A 20,847-nucleotide genomic window follows, 5' to 3' on the forward strand; every position below is an offset into this window, starting at 1 on the left:
AAAATGGGGGGTTATCAGGAGAGTGGAGTTTACACATATACACCATTATAGGGACTCCCCTGTCCAGATAGTTTGCCAGTACTGGGTTCCCTCTGTCTCCTATCATTTCTATCAGGAAGTTCCTCAGGCAAGCATTTACGCCAGCCCCAAAATAGACATATGCCTGCCGGTGCCACCTGGCTGTGCCTGCTTCCGCCCCACCCTGACTTTTGGCTCTGTGAGGACAGAGCCTGAGGGGCAATCCTGATCCCACTGCCTGGATCATTAGCCACAGGCCCCCCTCTGAACATGTGCCTCCCCCACCACACACTCATATCCTCTCCAAGCGGCTCAGCAGTCACCTTTGAGAACTCCATCAGAGCCACAAGAACCTTCAGGAGGGCTGAGTCAGGTCCTGAGCCAGCCAGACCAGGCTCTGTTTCTGACACTGAAACCGAGAAACAGGTGGTGGATAAGCCGAGTGTCCTCCCCTTAGTTATGCTTGAAAGGAAGGGCTATGACCCCAGATGGCCTCTCAGCATCTGAGAGGGATGTCGGGACCGTCACATTTCTTCCATTTATATTTTTAGTATGCACCTCCATTGGGAGCCATGAGATCCACACACTTGCTCTTGGCTCTGTGAAGTCCCATTTCCTCTTTGCAAATGTCAAGTGTTGTCTCCGGTTGTAGTTCATCTTGTCCTTGCCTTTGCATTTGCATAGTCTTTGTTGGCTAATAGGGAATCCACAGTGATTGAATCATAATTCTTATTGAGTTTGCCACAAGAGAATCAACATTCCATCACACCTCTCAAGAATTCAATGAAGAATTTATTGACTATTAAACACTGCCACCCTCTCATCAGTCACCAAGAACATAGCATGGGAGTGATCACATGGAAATCAGCATTATTTCTCTAATTAGAATCATGTTTTACTGGACTCGAGGTCTCTTTATGTACATCATCTCATTTAATCCATTAAACCAGCTTCAAAGGTGAAGGTTAAAAAAAAACCTCGTCAAACCAGTCAGTCCATTGGTTTCTGAAGATATTTAGGAAGGATTTTATACTGGGCATGAGAAAACAACATCAAGTTATTTTGCAGCATACAAGACTAATAGTTTTTACCTGATTCATTCACTCATTTCGGTAATATTTATTGAGCTGTTACAGTAACCTGGGCACTATATGGTTTCTTTTTGTTTGGTTTTATTTTCTGCCACATCACATGGAATGTGGGATCTTAGTTCCCTGACCAGGGGTTGAACCCATGGTTCATGAACCCATGCCCCCTGCAGTGGAAGTATGGAGTCTTAACCTCTGGATTGCTAGGGAATTCCCACCTGGGCACTATTAAAGGTGCTCAGAGTGTATCGGTCAACAGAACAGATGAAGGTCCCTGCCTTCATACAATTCACATTCTAGTAGGTGAGACAAAAAATTAGCCATAGAAATTATGAATAAGTAAATTATGTAATATGTTAAAAATAATAAATTATAGTAAAAAAATAGAATAGTATAAGAGAGAGATACAATTGACCCCTGAACAACACAGGAGGTAGGGGTACCAACCTTTCACACAGTAGAAAATCCATGTATAATTTATAGTGAAAGTCACTCAGTAGTGTCTGACTCTTTGAGACCACATGGACTATACAGTTCACAGAATTCTCCAGGCCAGAATATACTGGAGTGGGTAGCCTTTCCCTTCTCCAGGAATCGAACTGGGGTCTTCTGCATTGCAGGTGGATTCTTTACCAGCTGAGCTACTAGGGAAGCCCATAATTTATAGTCCAACCTTCAAATATACAGTTCCCCTAGATCTGGGGTTCCACATCCTCAGACTTAACCAGTCAGCCAATTGTGTACTACTTCAGGTATTTACTATTGAAAAAAAAAATCCCCATTTAAATGGATCCGCACAGTTCAAACCTGTGTTGCTCAAGGGTCAACTATAGTTGCAATTGTAATTGGGGATTTCATGGAAGTCTTTGTTGAACCAATGACATTTGAGCAAAGACCTGAGGTGATTGGCAGTGTGAGCTCTAAGAATATCTGAGGGAATAGCATATTAGACAGAGGGAAGAGCCGGTGCAAAATCTGGGTGTGAGAGAGACTAGCATGTTTGAGGTCCAGAAAGAAGGTCAATGAGTCTGGAACAGGGAGAGGGAAGGGAATGAAGAGCCAAAAGGATTTCCAAACACATTGGATGTAGTATGTGAGAGAAAGAGGATCAAGAAAACTTCTAAGACTTCTGACCTGAGAAACTGGAAGGATGGAGCTGCTATCAAATGTGATAAGGAAGGCTGCAGATAGTATTGACTTTGGGAGAAGAGAGGGAAGTCCAGTTTGGGAGGTATTAGATTTGCGTCATCTATGGACATTTAAATACAGACACTGCGTAGGCAGTTTCATACTTGTGTCTGGAATTAAGGAACAAGGTCTGAGCTTGAGACTAAGTTTGGGAGTCATTAGCCTACAGATGATATTTAAAGCTGTTACACTGGACAAGATCACCAGTGAGTGAGTGTAGACAGAAAAGGGATTCAAGAATCCATTAACCCTGGGGTACTCTAGTGTTTAGAAGTTGAAGGGGGTAAAAAGCAGCAAAATAAGCTGAAAGGGACCAATCTGGAGGTTATAACAGGAAAGTGCGGCATCCTGGGAGCCAAGTAAAGAATATCAAAGATGAGGGACTAAATGCCGTGAAAACTGATTGTCAGATTCAGCAATGTAGGAGTCATGGGTGACCTTGCCAGGAACAGTTTGTAGACTACTGGGGCAAAGCCTTGCTGGCTAAAGAGAGGGAAATGCGAGGAGAGGAACTGATAACCGCCAAATATAGACAACTTTTTCATGAAGTTTTGCTGAAAAGGAGAGCAAATAAATGGAGTGATAGGTAACCAAGGAACTACTAAAGTGAAGAAAAAAGATTTTGATTTTAAAATTTTGATTTAAGATGGAAGAAGTAACAGTGTATTTGCAAGAATGCCCACAGTCTTTTGTGTTCAGCTTTGAGGACACTGCTTGCATCCTAATTAGCTCTCATGTCTACCCACTTCGTGTGCAGCACCCTGATTTCTTGTTTGGGAATTGTTAGTAAGTACACTGAAAGTACAGGTTATGGTAGATGTGACAACTACTTGCTGAGTCAAATTAGTAACAGATGGATTGTAAGGCCCAGTATTCTCATGAGGCAACAAGTCTGGAGAGATTAAGCAATTTATCTGATGTCACACAGCTGGTAAAACTGGAACTTGAAACTCGTTTCTGGTCTTGATGAGGCAATTTAGGCCCTGATTTGAGTGCTGATGACTGAGGGGTGAGGGAGGGAGAGGAGGAAATGAATGAAGGGAACAGAAGAGGGGTACTGCAGATGGGAAGGGGAGGAGGGGAACAGAGGGGGTATTCTGGAGGCAATGAAATAAAAGGATTATATATATGATCTCTGATAAAGAACGTTTGGAAAGCCAACCCCACCTTTAATGAGACAACCCACATAAAGCACTTAACATGATGACTGGCACATGGTCACTCTCAGTAAATGTTAGCTGCTGCCATCCTCCTTCTCATTTCCACTGTCTCCATTCATAAATCTTCATCTTAAGCTCCGCCAACCTGCTCACATTTAAAGTACTTAGGACAGGGTATAAAGAATTGTGTGATTCTGTGCACTTTTCCTTTACTATCCTAAGAATGTTTGCATTTGAAACCTATCTTTACCACTCGTCATTGTTTTAACAATGTTTATCAAGTACCTGCTCTGCACACACATTACTGACCCTGCAAGTGTGACTTAGCTGTGCATCATGGGCACATAGCCGAGTACCCAGAAATTACTAGATGTCTACATAAATGGAGAGTGGGGTATCCTTCCACTTCGTGTTCTTAAGAGTGCCTCTTGGGACTTCCCTAGTGGTCCAGGGGTTAAGACTCTGTGCTCTTGATGCAGGGGACACGGGTTCTATCTCTGGTTAGGAAACTAAGATCCTGTATGCTGCAAGGCACATCACCCCTCAAAAAAAGAGTTCCTTTTCCTCTGTGCCCCTTTTCTGAATTTAGTCATCAGATCCATTTGGTTACTTGTAGGACCCAAGTCAAGAGTAGCTCATGGGCCTGAAGACCAGCCCAGCATTCTGTCCACTTGATGCAGCCTGGCATGCCTGATCAGAGGCTCTCTTCTCACTGAAATTCTTCTCAATTCTTCTTTGTGTCCCAGCTCCAATATATTATCTTTTATCCTTAAAAACTGTCATCAACATCCTGACCTTTCTTCTGAGCATCAGGAGGCCCCTTTTCTCTCCTGTAATCACAACAGGCTCAGAACCTTCTGTAGCCATTAGTGGGATCAGCCATGGAACATAGCGTATAAGAGCTGAGGAGACTGGAGGTGGACAGTGAGATTCCAGAAGGTGATCTCAGGGCTCTTCACAAGACCAGCCCCCCTACTCCACTCCTCTCAGCATATCAGTGCACACAGTGAAACTCAAGGCCCTGGAGAGGTACTTCCACAGCTTCTTCAGGAGAAGTGCAAAGTGCAGCGGTTTGCCAAGTAAACTGTATATATCTCTGTACTAAGTTTGGACACATTTTTAAGTTTCAACCTTCACTTTCTGCCCCTGACCCCTCTCAGGTCACTCTGACAGCTGAGACTGAATGTAGCTACATTTCCTGGCCCCGGAAAAATCTCCACCTCCTTCTGACCAAAGAGCGATACATCTCTCGCCTCTTCTCGGTCCTGCTGGGCTATGACATCTCAGAGAAGCTCTACGCTCTCAATGACAAGCTCTTTGCTAAGTTTGGGCTACGCTTTGACATCCGTCTCCCCAGCCTCTACCACGTCCTGGGTCCTGCTGCCGCAGATGCAGGACCAGAGTCTGAGAAGGATGACGAGGAAGTCCGTGAGCCAGCCGCATCCCCTCCTCAGGCCCTGCACACGTCTGTCCGGCAAACATCCCCTAGCTCCCCACCTCCACTGGTCACCAACTCTCCTGCACCTCCTCCCTGGGTCAGAATGTCCAGGCCTGACAGCGGCGTCCTGGGTGAGGACTCCACCAGTCTGGTTCTGGAGGATTTTGAGGAGGTGTCGGGATCAGAATCATTCATGGATTATAAGAGTGATGGGGAGTACATGAGGTGAGGGGAGAGCTAACATGGGCACGGCCACCCGGCTCAGGATCCTGTGTAAGTACTCAGAAGGCAGTTGCTGCAGTCTTGCCAACAGCTGGCCTTAACTTGGTTTACAAGGGCAAAGAATCATTTCATGGAGCCTGTCCTCTCAGAGGACTCCCAGAAAGTGGCATTAACCCAACCTTGCAGATAGCAACGCACTCCGGGTGCATGAAAGGCATGAAGGTTTTTTTTTTTTTTTTAACTCATCCTTTATTCATTGTGATTGCTTTCAAAAGTGGTCTGGCTGGTTGACATTTGATCAAGCAGATAGGTTGCTAATTATTTTTTTTTCAAAGTTGTGCTAATAACCAAGGTCACATTTAAGGCTAAAGGGTATTTTATTATGGCATGCATTTTAAAGAATACTTTAAAAAGCTGGCATGGCTCAAATTCCTAATGATTCTTCTTGGCATATAGTCAGCTCCAGAAAGCATTCATTATTTAGCCTGGATTGGACAGGCTGTTAAAATCGCTCCTATTTCAAAGAGGCTTGTGATTGGAGGCTAATGACACTGGGAGGAAAATGTGCCCACCTTGCTGTCCTCTGACCCAGTGGAGAGTGTGTTGCTTAGGCACAGGACTGGACACTGCTGAGTGAATGTTACTACAATAGGATGACTTTGCTAGAAAATCATAACTGTGGGAGGTAGAGTGGGCGTGAATCTGGTGGGCCTAACACGTAGGAGAGTGTGGGTACGGCTCAGGAGAGTGTACATAAAAGGCTGTGCTGAGCAGTTCTGGGAAATTGTTTTCGTGTTCCCCCTGACTGCTCTCACAATGCTGTGACATTTTCCTCTAGGACTCCACCCAACCATGGTGCGGGCCTGGCTTTTCCTGAGGAAAATACCACTGTTCTCAATTTGGAAGACATTTCCAAGGTTAAGAGATTAATCATTCTTTAGGAAACACTGTTTTCCCAAGAAACTGTTTCAGGTAGGAAGGCATCTAGGGTACTTTGAGGTTAAGTGAGTGAATGTTTGTACATTTTGAAAAGCAAATCATATAAATGATGAAAGAGGCCAGAGAGGTGAGTGATAAAAGGTTAGCTATTTGGTTTCATGGATATGGAATTAATAATCTATGGAATCAGTCCTTAGAAGCAGCATCTAGCAGATCACTTTCTTGACCTCCTCCACTTGTGCTGTCCTCTCCCGTTGTCCCTCCCCCGCTGTGCTGCCGGTCACCCCCCTACTAGCCTGCCTCCACCAGTGTGTATGAATTCTGTCCTGTGGGCCCTTCTCTTTGTCCACATACCTACCCAGCTGCACACATTCTGAACTCATACAGCTTCCTGTGTTCTCATGTTCTGCCTGCTTCTCTTTTCCTGGCTCTATTTGTTCTCCTCTTTCTCCCCTCCTTCTGATTTCTGCTCAGTCCTTGGTTTCCTCAGTGTGCTGCTTTTAAGAAGAAAAAGGCCCATTTCTTCTTTTTCTCCATTAATTTCCCCTCTCTATACTTTTCCTCCACGTTGACCCCATTTGACTATTTATGTGTTTATCTCTCTGTTGCCTTCTTCCTGTTTCCTCCACTTCCTATCTTGCTCTATCTCTTCTTCCTAAACTGCCCTATATGCTCAACTTAATTTTTAATCCTGACTCTTTCAAGATCAGTACCTCTCCCTCTGCCTAACCATTCAAGTGAAGATGTGAAAATTCTCTTCTTTGATGGCTATGCATTTCATGCATGAGTTTTCCCAAAGGTTAACAGGCAGGCAGTGTTTTAGACAAGAGACCTGCCCCGGAGCCCAAAGTACTGGTTGCTATGTCTAGCTCTACTACTGTTTGCAAAGCACACAATCTCACTGAACCTTACTTTCTTCACATGAATGTGTTGACCCAGCTGGCCCCCCCAAGGCACTCCTGGGTTTATGTGAGAAGGAAAAGGATGAGCTGTTCAGAGGAGGAAAAAGAAGCAGGCAGGCAACCTTATAATGGACACGAGTCCCTGGACATCAGTGTGTCTTCCAGCAAGAACTTGCTGCTGTATTTCACTATGATTTCTCTTGTGACTTGGAGCTGTCCTCCTCTCTGCTGGGTGGCAGGGTCCTGCTTGACTAGGAGTTCTCTCCATTCTGTACCTGTGAAGAATCTCACCTACCATGTGAGAGGCATGGTAGGTGAGATGTTCACATGCAAGGTGATCCCACCTCTGTCTCTCAGGTCCTCTATCCTTAATACTATTGAAAAAAAGGCCTCTTTCCAAATTCAGCCTTTTCTGAGGTTCACAATAAGAAAACTGCTAATATAACTCACTTTCTTTATACTTACTAGTACTTGCAATATAAAGAGAAAAGGTATTAGAATCATTGTTGGTTTAAGTAATAGAGAGAAAGAAAAAAACTCTGTGTTAACTGAGCACCGAAGAATTGATGCTTTTGAACTGTGGTGTTGGAGAAGATTCTTGAGAGTCCCTTGGACTGCAAGGAGATCCAACCAGTCCATCCTAAAGGAGATTAGTCCTGGGTGTTCATTGGAAGGACTGATGTTGAAGCTGAAACTCCAATACTTTGGCCACCTGATGTAAAGAGCTGACTCATTTGAAAAGACCCTGATGCTGGGAAAGATTGAGGGCAGGAGGAGAAGGGGATGACAGAGGATGAGATGGCTGGACGGCATCACCAACTCAATGGACATGAGTTTGGTTAGACTCCGGGAGTTGATGATGGACAGGGAGGCCTGGTGTGCTGTGGTTCATGGGGTCGCAAAGAGTCGGACACGACTGAGTGACTGAACTGAACTGAATTTCCACAGAGTTTTCAGAACAACTTGAAAATGTGATCAAATTGACCAAATTTCAGACAGCTTTAGTCTGTGATAATGGAATAATTTAGCCCAAAGACATTTTTCCCAAATTGTATTTTGGGATGTTTGGTTTGACTTATTTGTCATCAAACTCCTTTTATGGTTATTACTGTAATGAACAAGCATAGTTCCCTCGAGACTGGTAGCAATTTACTTGTTTCCTTTCCAAAGCAGGGCACAATTCACCACCCAGTCTCTGGCTCTTCAGCGACCAAAACTGTAAGCTCATCGCTATTCATCCTGGTCCAGAACTTAACATAAGAGTCATGAAGCTGACTGGATTCTGCATTGTTGGGAATGACATAGCTTCATCACACTGACACCAGTGCTTGTACCTCACATCAAGACAGTTTAAAACCAACTAAAAATAGTCAGTGTTTCTACTGGAGCATTGTTGTGGTGTTTTGTTTTTTTTTTTGAAGAGCACAGTTTTCAGCCTGGTGGTACCCAGAACTGAGCCAGAACTGGTTGTTACTTTTTTAACATGGAAAGAAGTACTGTATGATAATGTATTCATGCAGGGTCTCACAGTTAGACCTCACACTAAGCCTGCCTTCACTAGAATCTTTCCAGTTAATTCACGAACACACTCCACAATGTTTCATTTCATGTCTTACAGGAGATGTTCCATGAATAATACATCTCTGAAGTGGTCAGTTTAGTCAAGCTACTGAGTCTATTATCACAAATTAACTGAAAGCTGTCCAAAATTTGGCCAGTTTAGCTTATGTTTTCAAATTGTTCTGAAGACTCTGTAGTTTGAAAGTAAAGACTATATATTGCTTCCTTTTTATTATTTAAATAAACAAGGAAATGAGAAACACATTACAACATGGAGATTAATTGTGGTCAAGGAAAGAGGCCAGGACCAAGACATATTACCAAAGGCAAGAGAACCAATTCGACAAACATTCACTGAGTATCCACTATGTATTTCAGCCACTGTGCCAGGTAATCATATTATGAGTAATCATGAGAAACAACTGAAAGACTGGAAGATGCTTAATCTGCAAGAGATGGACAAGAGTAATATCTTCAAATTTTAAAAACATATCTTCACCTTAATTTGGTGAAGTTCTTGAGGACAAAGATGAATTAAGGGCTGAAAGCTATGAGGAGAATGGATTGCCTCAAGGAGTAGTAAGTTACTCGTCACTGGAAGAATTCAAATAGTGATCAGAAGAAATCTTCTCAGAGATTTTTTTAAGGTGATTCACGCTCCAAGAGAAGGATGCCTTACGTTATTGCTATTAAGGTGCCTTCTAACTCTGTGATGCTATGACTCAATGATTCTAAGATGTGAATCTTGTCCTGCCACATAATTACCTTCAAGAGAAGTTCCCTAGCTCCAGAACAGGGCTAATCGTCTCATAGATAATTAATACCTACTAGTAAGTAAATGGGATTCCCTGATAGCTCAGTTGGTAAAGAATCTGACTGCAACTCAGGAGACCCCAGTTTGATTCCTGGGTCAGGAAGATCCACTGGAGAAGGTGGCTCAGCTGGTAAAGAATCTGCCTGCAATGCGAGAGACCTGGGTTCGATCCCTGAGTTGGGAAGATCTCCTGGAGAAGGGAAAGGCTACCCACTCCAGTATTCTGGCCTGGAGAATTCCATGGACTATATAGTCCATGGGGTTGCAAAGAGTCAGACACGACTGAGCCACTTTCACTATCCAGCACTATTCGGAAGTTAGTAAATAGGTAGCCTCTGTCGATGTTATCAGGTTGCTTGAGGAGTAATTGAGATAAAGTACACAAAGGCAATTTGTTAAGCTGTAAAGCCCTAGTTTAACATATAATGTATTTTAAAATTCTGTTCTGTGTATAGTCATTTGCAAATTCCTCCCCTTCTCTCTCACTCTCACTTCCCTCCCCAATCCCTCCCCCTACTCCTTCTGAGACACATGACTTCCCCTTATTTCCTCTAGTCTGGTTTCCCAAGGGAGGTAATAACCGACAGGATCCCCTGACAACAAAAGGAACAGCAAAAAGTTGGAGGTCCAATGAAAACACACACTAGCTCCTTGGCCCCTGAATAGCTAGGGGATGGTCAGAACTTTACCTGTTTATTTGCCCAGGCGAGACAGATCACCATCACACTATATTCAGGTTCCTTCCCTCAGAAGTCCCTATGGTGCTTTGTTAGCTGTCACTGTTGTTAAATCGGAGAAGGCAATGGCACCCCACTCCAGTACTCTTGCCTGGAAAATCCCATGGATGGAGGAGCCGGGTAGGCTACAGTCCATGGGGTCGCTAAGAATCGGACACGACTGAGCGACTTCAATTTCACTTTTCCCTTTCATGCACTGGAGAAGGAAATGGCAACCCACTCCAGTGTTCTTGCCTGGAGAATCCCAGGGACAGCGGAGCCTGATGGGCTGCTGTCTATGGGGCTGCACAGAGTCGGACACGACTGAAGTGACTTAGCAGTAGCGGCAGTAGCAATTGTTAAATAGCACGTTTCTCCCAGAACCATGGAAAGCCTCCTGGGGCTGAAGACTTGCCCTTGAAGGTGGCCTGGCAGGAGCTGCCTAGGGTCTCCAGGTCTGGGTCTCTGGATGGTGGCTCTGCTTAACCTGCCAAGGTTCCATGTTCAAGTAGTTAAGTTAGAGGCAGCAGTTCCCTCCCCGCTCAGGATCACAACAGCCTGTATTTGGGGTCAGCCCAAGATTTTTCTTCCGTTTCTGTTTTACAGGTCTCATTTACCTACTCCTTGCTTTGTAAAAATAAAACACAAGGGCTTTATAAAACTCACTGGTTTTCTATGCAGATTTTTAAAAACTCATTCCATAGTGTTAGATAGGAAGTATAGTTCTATAAATTCTTCATAGGAAGAAATCAAAGTTGATCTCTTGGTCTCTTCTCCTATAAAATGAGACAATTGAACTATATAACTTCAAAACTGACTCACCCTAATATTATAGAAGAAAATGATTCAAAGATTCAACTGCCCCTATTTTGTTAGGCATTACATACAGTTAAAATATTGGGAACTTGTAGAGGAAAAAAAGACCTGAACAGAACCCTCTGAAGTTATGTGAGCTATCCCAAGCCACAGTGCTGAAATCCTTCCTCTGTTTTTCCACAGCTTCCAGAACTCCTCTCCAGAGCTGCTCTGAAGTTATGTCCAGGGGACAGGCCCCCTTGGCTCCAACCCAGACTCCTGAACTGTAAGGGTCAATGGACCATCCTTTACTCTGCCACATTAATCCTCACAGGATGGTCACTTGTGTGCACACCCCTCTTCTCACCCACTGGAAGGCTCCCAGGCAAGGTGGAAGCAGACACAGAGGATGCCAGCACTGCAACCACACCAAGGCCCCTGAGTGACTTTTAGAAATTTGCTTTCATCAGACTTCCTTCCAAGAGAAGGCATCCAAAAGTGCCAAAGCACAGATTCTGTCCTTTACTAACTGTAGAATTTCAGATAAGTCACATAGCCTCTCTGAGCATCATCTGTAAAGGGGTGATTATAAAACCCACTTCACAGGGTTGTAAGGATTCCTTCCATGAGTTGATTTCAATAAATCACCTAGGACATGCTGTGGCACCTAGTAAGCACTCAATAAATCACTCATTTCCTTTCCTTATGTTGTTTCCTTCAACTTTCTGAAAGGATCCATGAAGTTAGCTATACAAGAAGTTTTCACTGTTTTTGTCTTGTTTTATTTAAAATATTTTTCTCAATTAAGGTTCAACTTAGGTAAGTAGAAATTTTAGAATCTAGTTTGCCCTTAATCTTTTACATTCAACTTACAAGTCTTTCCCTTTATTTATGACCCTAATATTAAACAGTAGTTTTTAGAAGGAGTTTTACAAATCTATTTAATTAAATGTCCAAGGTAAAAGAAACCCAAATAATATGGTAGATGTTGCGAGAGCACATTAGAGGGCAGACACACTGAAACCAAAATCACAGAAAACTAGCTAATCTGATCACATGGACCACAGCCTTGTCTAACTCAATGAAACTAAGCCATGCCCTGCAGGGCCACCCAAGACAGACGGGTCATGGTGGAGATGTCTGACAGAATGTGGTCCACTGGAGAAGGGAATGGCAAACCACTTCAGTATTCTTGCCTTGAGAACCCCATTAACAGTATGAAAAGGCAAAATGATAGGATACTGAAAGAGGAACTCCCCAGGTTGGTAGGTGCCCTATATGCTACTGGAGATCAGTGGAGAAATAATTCCAGAAAGAATGAAAGGATGGAGCCAAAGCAAAAACAATACCCAGTTGTGGATATGACTGGTGATAGAAGCAATGTCCGATGCTGTAAAGAGCAATATTGCATAGGAACCTGGAATGTTAGGTCCATGAATCAAGGCAAATTGGAAGTGGTCAAACAGGAGATGGCAAGAGTGAATGTCAACATTCTAGAAATCAGCGAGCTAAGATGGACTGGAATGGGTGAATTTAACTCAGATGACCATTATATCTACTACTGTGGGCAAGAATCCCTTAGAAGAAATGGAGTAGCCATCATGGTCAACAAAAGAGTCTGAAACGCAGTACTTGGATGCAATCTCAAAAACGACAGAATGGTCTCTGTTCATTTCCAAGGCAAACCATTCAATATCACAGTAATCCAAGCCTATGCCCCAACCAGTAATGCCAAAGAAGCTGAACTTGAATGGTTCTATGAAGACCTACAAGACCTTTTAGAATTAACACCCAAAAAAGATGTCCTTTTCATTCTAGGAGAACGGAATGCAAAAGTAGGAAGTCAAGAAACACCTGGAGTAACAGGCCAATTTGGCCTTGGAGTACAGAATGAAGAAGGGCAAAGGCTAATAGAGTTCTGCCAAGAGAATGCACTGGTAATAGCAAACACCCTCTTCCAACAACACAAGAGAAGACTCTACACATGGACATCACCAGATGGTCTACACCGAAATCAGATTGATTATATTCTTTGCAGCCAAAGATGGAGAAGCTCTATACAGTCAGCAAACACAAGACCGGGAGCAGACTGTGGCTCAGATCATGAACTCCTTATTGCCAAATTCAGACTTAATTTGAAGAAAGTAGGGAAAACCACTAGACCATTCAGGTATGACCTAAATCAAATCCCTTATGATTATACAATGGAAGTGAGAAATAGATTTAAGGGACTAGATCTGATAGACAGACTGCCTGATAAACTATGGATGGAGATTCATGACATTGCACAGGAGATGGGGATCAAGATCATCCCCATGGAAAAGAAATGCAAAAAAGTAAAATGGCTATCTGAGGAGGCCTTACAAATAGCTGGGAAAAGAAGAGAAGCAAAAAGGAAAGGAGAAAAGGAAAGATATTCCCATTTTCAATGCAGAGTTCCAAAGAATAGCAAGGAGAGATAAGAAAGCCTTCCTCAGTGATCAATGCAAAGAAATATAGAGGAAAACAACAGAATGAGAAAGACTAGAGATATCTTCAAAAAACTAGAGATACCAAGGGAACATTTCATGCAAAGATGGGCTCGATAAAGGACAGAAATGCTATGGACCTAACAGAAGCAGAAGATATTAAGAAGAGGTGGCAAGAATACACAGAAGAACTGTACAAAAAAGATCTTCACGACCCAGATAATCACGATGGTGTGATCACTCACCTAGAGCCAGATATCCTGGAATGTGAAGTCAAGTGGGCCTTAGAAAGCACCACTACGAACAAAGCTAGTGGAGGTGATGGAATTCCAGTTGAGCTATTTCAAATCCTGAAAGATGATTCTGTGAAAGAGCTGCACTCAGTATGGCAGCAAATGTGGAAAACTCAGCAGTGGCCACAGGACTGGAAAAGGTCAGTTTTCATTTCAATCCCAAAGAAAGGCAATGCGAAAGAATGCTCAAACTACCGCACAACTGCCCTCATCTCACACGGTACTAAAATAATGCTCAAAATTCTCCAAGCCAGGCTTCAGCGATACGTAAACCGTGAACGTCCAGATGTTCAAGCTGGTTTTAGAAAAGGCAGAGGAACCAGAGATCAAATTGCCAACATCCTCTGGATCATCGAAAAAGCAAGAAAGTTCCAGAAAAACAGTTCTGCTTTATTGACTATGCCAAAGCCTTTGACTGTGTGGATCACTATAAACTGTGGAAAATTCTTCAAGAGATGGGAATACCAGACTCTCTCTTGAGAAACCTGTATGCAGGTCAGGAAGCAACAGAACTGGACATGGAAAAACAGACTGGTTCCAAATGGGAAAAGGAGTACATCAAGGCTGTATATTGTCAGCCTGCTTATTTAACTTATATGCAGAGTACGTCATGAGAAACACTGGGCTGGAAGAAGCACAAGCTGGAATCAAGATTGCCGGGAGAAATATCAATAACCTCAGATATTCAGATGACACCACCCTTATGGCAGAAAGTGAAGAGGAACTAAGGAGCCTCTTGATGAAAGTGAAAGAGGAGAGTGAAAAAGTTGACTTAAATCTCAACATTCAGAAAACTAAGATCATGGCATCTGGTCCCATCACTTCATGGGAAATAGATGGGGAAATAGTGGAAACAGTGTCAGACTTTATTTTTGGGGGCTCCAAAATCACTGCTGATGGTGATTGCAGCCATGAAATTAAAACATGCTTGCTCCTTGGAAGGAAGGTTATGACCAGCCTAGATAGCATATTAAAAATCAGAGACATTACTTTGCCAACAAAGGTCCATCTAGTCAAGGCTATGGTTTTTCCAGTAGTCATGTATGGATGTGAGAGTTGGACTGTGAAGAAAGCTGAGCGCTGAAGAATTGATGCTTTTGAACTGTGGTGTTGGAGAAGACTCTTGAGAGTCCCTTGGACTGCAAGAAGATCCAACCAGTCCATCCTAAAGGAGATCAGTCCTGGGTGTTCATTGGAAGGACTGATGTTGAAGCTGAAACTCCAATACTTTGGCCACCTCATGTGAAGAGTTGACTCACTGGAAAAGAACCTGATGCTGGGAAGGATTGTGGGCAGGAGGAGAATGACAGAGGATGAGATGGCTGGATGGGATCACTGACTCGATGGACATGGGTTTGGGTGGACTCTGGGAGTTGGTGATGGACAGGGAGGCCTGGCGTGCTGTAGTTCATGGGGTCGCAAAGAGTCGGACACGACTGAGCGACTGAACTGAACTAAACTGAACTGAAACACTTTAGACTTACAAATTTAATATATTCTGTTTCGTATTTTCCCCTAAATACTTACACTTCTATTCTGGTTACCTATTGCTGTGCAACATTCATCCCTAAAACAGTGAGTTAAAATCATCACGATAATTCTTTTTGCTCACAAAAGTGGGGCTTGACTGGGCCCAACTGGGCTGTCCTCACGCAGAGTTTCTTATGCTGTTACATTGAGACAGTGGCTACCGCCAGGATTACCTCAAAGGCTTCTTGACCCATGTGTCTGGGGCCCAGACTGGGAAGACTCAAACAGTTGAGGGCTGGGACAGCTGAGGATCCTTGAGCATTTCTTGCTCTTTCAAGAGTTTGTTTATTTTGTTGCTGTATAATACTCTGTTGTAGGGCTTTCCTGATAGCTCAGTTCATAAAAAATCTGCCTACAATGCATGATACCCTGATTCCATTCCTGGGTCGGGAAGATCCACTGGAGAAGGGATAGGCTATCCACTCCAGTATTCTTGGGCTTCCCTTGTGGCTCAGCTGGTAAAGAATCCGCCTGCAATGAGGGAGACCTGGGTTTGATCCCTGGGTTGGGAAGATCCTCTGGAGAAGGTAAAGGCTACCCACTCCAGTATTCTGGCCTGGAGAAATCCATGGACTATATAATCCATGGGGTCACAAAGAGTTGGACATGACTGAGTGACTTTCATTTCACGTCACTTCACTCTGTTGTGTGAATATACCACAATCTATTTATCCATTCCACTACTGATGGGTGTTTGGGTAGTTTCTAGCTTGGGGCAATTATGAATAGTGCTACTATGAACATTTTTGACCTTATCTTTCGGTGCACATACACACACATTTGGTGGGTATATGTTAGAATTACTGAGGCATGTGTTCAACTACAGTAGATACTGCCAAACACTTCCTAGGTGATTGTACCAATTAATATTCCCACTAACAGTGTATGAGTGTTCTGGTTGTTTCACATCCTCCCCAATAGTTGGCATCATCTTTTTTTTTTTTCTTTCATTTTAGCCACTTGGGTTTATGTAGCTGCGTATCATTCTGGTTTTAATTTTTATTTTCCTGGTGAATGATAAGGGTGAATATCTTTTCATGTTTTTCTTAGCCATGCAGATATCCTCTCTTGTGAAGTGTCTACTCCAGTTCTTGTCCATTTCTCTGTTTGTATGCTTTTCTCATCCACTTTAAGGAATTCTTTAAATATTCAAGTTAAAAGCCCTTTATTGCTTAGATATTCAAGTGCATTCTCCCAATTTTTTCTCTAAATAATGTCTTTTGATTAAAATAAGTTCTTAATTTCAATGTAGTAATTTATCAATCTTTTCCTCCATTATTAATGCTTTCTGTATCATGTTTAAGAAAACTTTTCCTGCCTTGGATTTATTCTTCTTTGTTACCTTCTAAATGTTTTATTGTTTTACATTTCACAGATCTACAAGCAACCTGGATTTGATTTTTGTGAATAGTATAAAATAAGGATCAAATTTGTTATTGCCTTGTGGATATCCAATGGACAGCAGTGCTTACTGAATGGATTATCCTGTCTATACTAGTGTTCAGTGTCCTCTTTGTCATAAATCAAGTATCCATGTATTTGTGGGTCTCTATCTGGATATTCTATTCTGTTCCATTAGTCTATTTTTCTACCTGTTGACAATACCATCTGGTTAATTATTGCAGCTTTATGCTTTGATATCTGGTGGTCTTCATTCTTATTCAAGTCTTGGTTATTCCCTTTGCATTTCCATATAAATTTTAGAACCAGCTTGTTATTAATAATTTCCACAAAAATATAGCTCTGCTGGAATTATATTAGAATTACATTCACACTGTGGATTAGGTTGGTAAAGAGTTAATATCTTTATAATATTGATTTTTCAATCTATGAGCATAGTATGCTTCATTAAAAAATTTTTTTCTTAATAGTGTTCTGTATTTTTCCATACAAATATTCTTGCACAAATTTTGTTAGATTTATTTCTAGGTATTTGTTGAATTTGGTACTATTGTAAATATTATTATTAAATATTTTTACTTTCTTTTATCACTGGTATACAGAAATATAATGGATTTTTGTATTTCAACCTCCATCTAGAGATCCTGATGAATCCATTTATCAATTCTAATTACTAATCCATGGAATCTTCCAGATTTTCCATAGATACATTTGTGTCATTTGTAAATAATGACAGTTTTATTTCTTCCTTCTTGACCTATACTTTCTTCTTCCACCCTCTTCCCACTCTTCTTCCTCCTTTTTCTTTTGATGCCTTGCTGCACTGGGTAGGACCTCAAGTGCAGGATGAACAGTAAGGATGATGAGGACATTCTTCTCTCATACCTGACTGTAAGGAAAATACTTTCAGTATTTCACCATTACGTATGACATATGCTATTAGGTTTTTATAGTATCCTGTCAGATTAAAGAAGTTCTAGTCCTAATTTTTAAAATCGTGAATGAGTATAGAATTTTATCAAATGATTTTTCTGCATTAGTCAAGTTTATTTTTCTCCTTGATTCTGTTAACAAGCTCCAGATAAGTGAATGTTAAAACAAACTTGCATCCTTGGAACAAATCCAATTTTATGATATATTTTCTTCTTTGTGTATATAGAACTTGATTTATAAATACTTTGTTTAGGAGTTTTGCATCTATGTACCTTGTCAGGTTTTAATATCAAGGTTATGCTAACTCTGAGAAAGGAGTTGAGAAACATTTTTCTCTCTTTCTCCTTGTCCTTTGAAAGAGATCTTTAAACCAAAACAAGTTATATAACTCTTTGTTCTCTCCCTATTCAGTTGCCCAGGCCCCAAACCTTGGAGTCTTTCCATCAGTTTTGTTAGGTTTTTTTGGCTGTGCCACACAGCTTGCAGGATCTTAGTTTCCCAACCAGAGATTGAATCCTGGCCCCTGGCAGTGAATGCACTGAGTCCTAACTACTGGATTGCCAGGGAATTCTGTCTTGTTAGTTCTTTCTTCAAAATATATCCCCGTTCAACTTACCATGTCCACTGCTACCATGAAATTCAAGCTACCATTATTTCATAGCTAGATGAACTTTAATAGATTTATAACTGGCTCTTGATTTCTGTCTGTCCTCCCCATAATCAATTCTACACAAAGTGATCATTTCAACGTATGTATGATGTCTTCACTCTCTTGCTAAAAATTTCAAATGACTTCCTATTACATTTAGAATAAAATCTAAACTTCTTACCATGTGTTATTAGTCAGAATCAGCCTATTATGACTTAATATCATACAGATTTATTGCTCTTAAAGTCTATTGAGAATCTGTATGACTCATCAGGACAACTGTCTTCATATTGCAACTCAGTGATTCAACCTACTTAGACCTCCTGGCTCTGTCCACTGAAGAAATGGCTTGATGTTTCTGTACTGGCTCTTTGATGCTTTGGCCCCAAAATGACACAAGTCCCTCTGCCCTCAGTCCATTGACTAGAGCTAGTCACATGGACCTACTTAATAATCAACTCTGTGCTTTGCTGATTAAAGGAACTGTGAAATATGGGAAAGTAAAAGAAATACCTGATGAATGCTACTCTTTTAGCCACTTATGACCCATAAGGCCCCACCTGCCTCCCTGTCTTTCCAGCCATGCTTCGTTCCACTCTCTTTTTCACTCATGTTTCAGCCACAGTAGACTTTTGAGTGCTCCTCACGTACACCTAGCTCCTTTCTACACGAGGATCTTTGCAGTTTTTCTTTCTCTCTGCAATGCTTTCAATCATAGTTTCTCCTGGCTACTATTTCTGGTCATCCAGTTCTCAGTTCAATGTCATCATCCCAGCTAAGACACCTGCCTCACCTCACCATAACCTTCTGTCCTCTTGCCTTCTTGTCATCTTCAGAGTTCTATTTCCTCTTTCCTCACCCTTTAGGATTCCAATTATGTGCTTTGTATAACATTTCAGTGTGTTCTATAGAGCTCTTCTGTTCTTTTCTCATTTTTTTTCTAAAATTATACTGTGCATTTATTTTCTTTCTTGTTGGATTTCTGTCTCTTCCATGTACATTTCACAATAGAAGCCTGTAAGTCTTACAAATCCAACCGCTCTCTTGCCAGTCCTTGAGGGTTGTTGTAGGGAGTGAATGAAGCAATAACAGAAAAGCTCATTGTACACTGTAAATTGAGACTAAAAAATGTTACCTGGAAGGTAGGGCCCTCCCTCCCCGCAAGCTGGGGGCCTGCCCAGGCAGGGCTGTTGTTACACACATGTGGTACATAACAGAGGTTCCTCGGGATGGAGACCTCTTTAAAAAAAAAAAAATTGTGACTATGTTGTGTCTTCATTGCTTTTGCATGGGCTTTCTCTAATTGTGGCAAGTGGAGGCTACCCTTCATTCCTGTGTGCAGGCTTCTCATTGCAGTGGCTTCTCTTGTTGCAGAATACAGGCTCTAGGTGCACAGGCTTCGGGAATTGTGGTGCATGGGCTTGTGGCATGTGGAATCTTCCCAGACCATGGATTGAACCCATGTCTCCTGCATTGGCAGGCAGGTTCTTATCCACTGTGCTACCAGGGAAGTCCTGGTGACCTCTTTTAATGTGTGTTTGTTTTTAAAAGGATCAGACTTTAATGTCATAGAAGTTGTGTTTTCATTATCTAATGTCATATGTAATGGCAAAAGACATTTGGATTCCAATAAGGGTTATATATAAATTTACAGATTGAAAAAATTAACCAAAATAGTATCTTTATCTGTTTGAAACAGTGTTGCATACATCTATGTACAAAGCATTGTATTTATTCAGTCTCCATAAAAATGACATGAAAAAAAAATTATTGACATGATATAGATTTATGAACCTCTTAGCATGCTCTAGCCCATGCTAGAGATCCACACCAGAGAAGGCAATGGCACCCCACTCCAGTACTCTTGCCTGGAAAATCCCATGGACAGAGGAGCCTGGTAGGCTGCGGTCCCAGGGGTTGCTAGGAGTCGGACACGGCTGAGCGACTTCACTTTCACTTTTCACTTTCATGCATTGGAGAAGGAAATGGCAACCCACTCCAGTGTTCTTGCCTGGAGAATCCCAGGGACAGAGGAGCCTGGTGGGCTGCTGTCTATGGGGTCACACAGAGTTGGACAAGACTGAAGCGACTTAGCAGCAGCAGCAGAGGTCCACACACGTGTAAAAAAATCTCTGGATTACAACTTCATATACTAAGGAATAAAGCCTGATGTATACTCAGATTTGCTCTAAGGAGACGACAGTAAATATTCTTTTATCCCATTAATAATTACTAAATATCCACTGCTGTCAAACACTATTCTTGATACCACCTGCTTTGCTGGATGAATCACTCATGGTCTCTGCCCTGAAGGAGCTCCAGATCTAGAAAGAAGATACATGAGCTTTAGGCACCCTCCCCCATCTCCACCATAGCCTTACTAAGTCAAGCTCCCTGGGCCTGACTCGTTTGAGGATTCATCTTCCCAGAAGATTCCTCAGTCCCTTATATAAATAGGTTTCCTGTGACTCATAACTAGTTTAAGGTGAAGCTAGAGCCCTGACACATATACAAATAAACACTATGCCAGTCCTTTGTGGAAAGCCTTAACGTGAGTGGTTGAAACCACTACAAGAGCTGTAACAGTTCAGCAGGTGTCACTTCCCATTTCTGGGATTGGGAAGGGTTCATGGCAAAGTTGATTTTAAGCTGTGTCTTAAAAGATAGAGAAAGGTGGGCAAAACAGAAGCAATTCAAGTAAAAGATGCATGTAAGTCAAAGTCTGTGGGCTGG

General features: G+C 42.1%; 2 protein-coding genes across 4 annotated transcripts in view; both read left to right on the plus strand.

The window, feature by feature from the left end:
* Nucleotides 1-11,542, plus strand: part of COX17 (cytochrome c oxidase copper chaperone COX17) — a 36,617-nt gene extending 25,075 nt beyond the window's left edge. Inside the window, exons 4-5 of the transcript XR_014077357.1 lie at nt 4,615-5,023; nt 11,045-11,542. The gene's annotated coding sequence lies outside the window, so the exon portion shown is untranslated. The remainder of the gene's footprint in view (nt 1-4,614; nt 5,024-11,044) is intronic.
* The window catches only part of POPDC2 (popeye domain cAMP effector 2), a 36,761-nt gene that overhangs the window by 7,016 nt on the left and 8,898 nt on the right, over nt 1-20,847 (plus strand). The window contains exons 3-4 of one of the 3 annotated variants that reach the window (XM_081571949.1): nt 4,615-5,165; nt 11,045-13,234. In XM_081571949.1, coding sequence (XP_081428075.1) covers nt 4,615-5,121 — 507 coding nt within the window. In that variant the 3' untranslated portion in view covers nt 5,122-5,165; nt 11,045-13,234. Of the gene's footprint in view, nt 1-4,614; nt 5,166-11,044; nt 13,235-20,847 lie in introns of those variants that run through there. The other 2 variants (XM_081571951.1, XM_081571950.1) reach the window with 2 other exon arrangements.

Source organism: Giraffa tippelskirchi, chromosome 2 (genome assembly GCF_054371585.1).
Source record: "Giraffa tippelskirchi isolate mGirTip1 chromosome 2, T2T-mGirTip1v1.2.pri, whole genome shotgun sequence".
Taxonomy (NCBI): domain Eukaryota; kingdom Metazoa; phylum Chordata; class Mammalia; order Artiodactyla; family Giraffidae; genus Giraffa; species Giraffa tippelskirchi.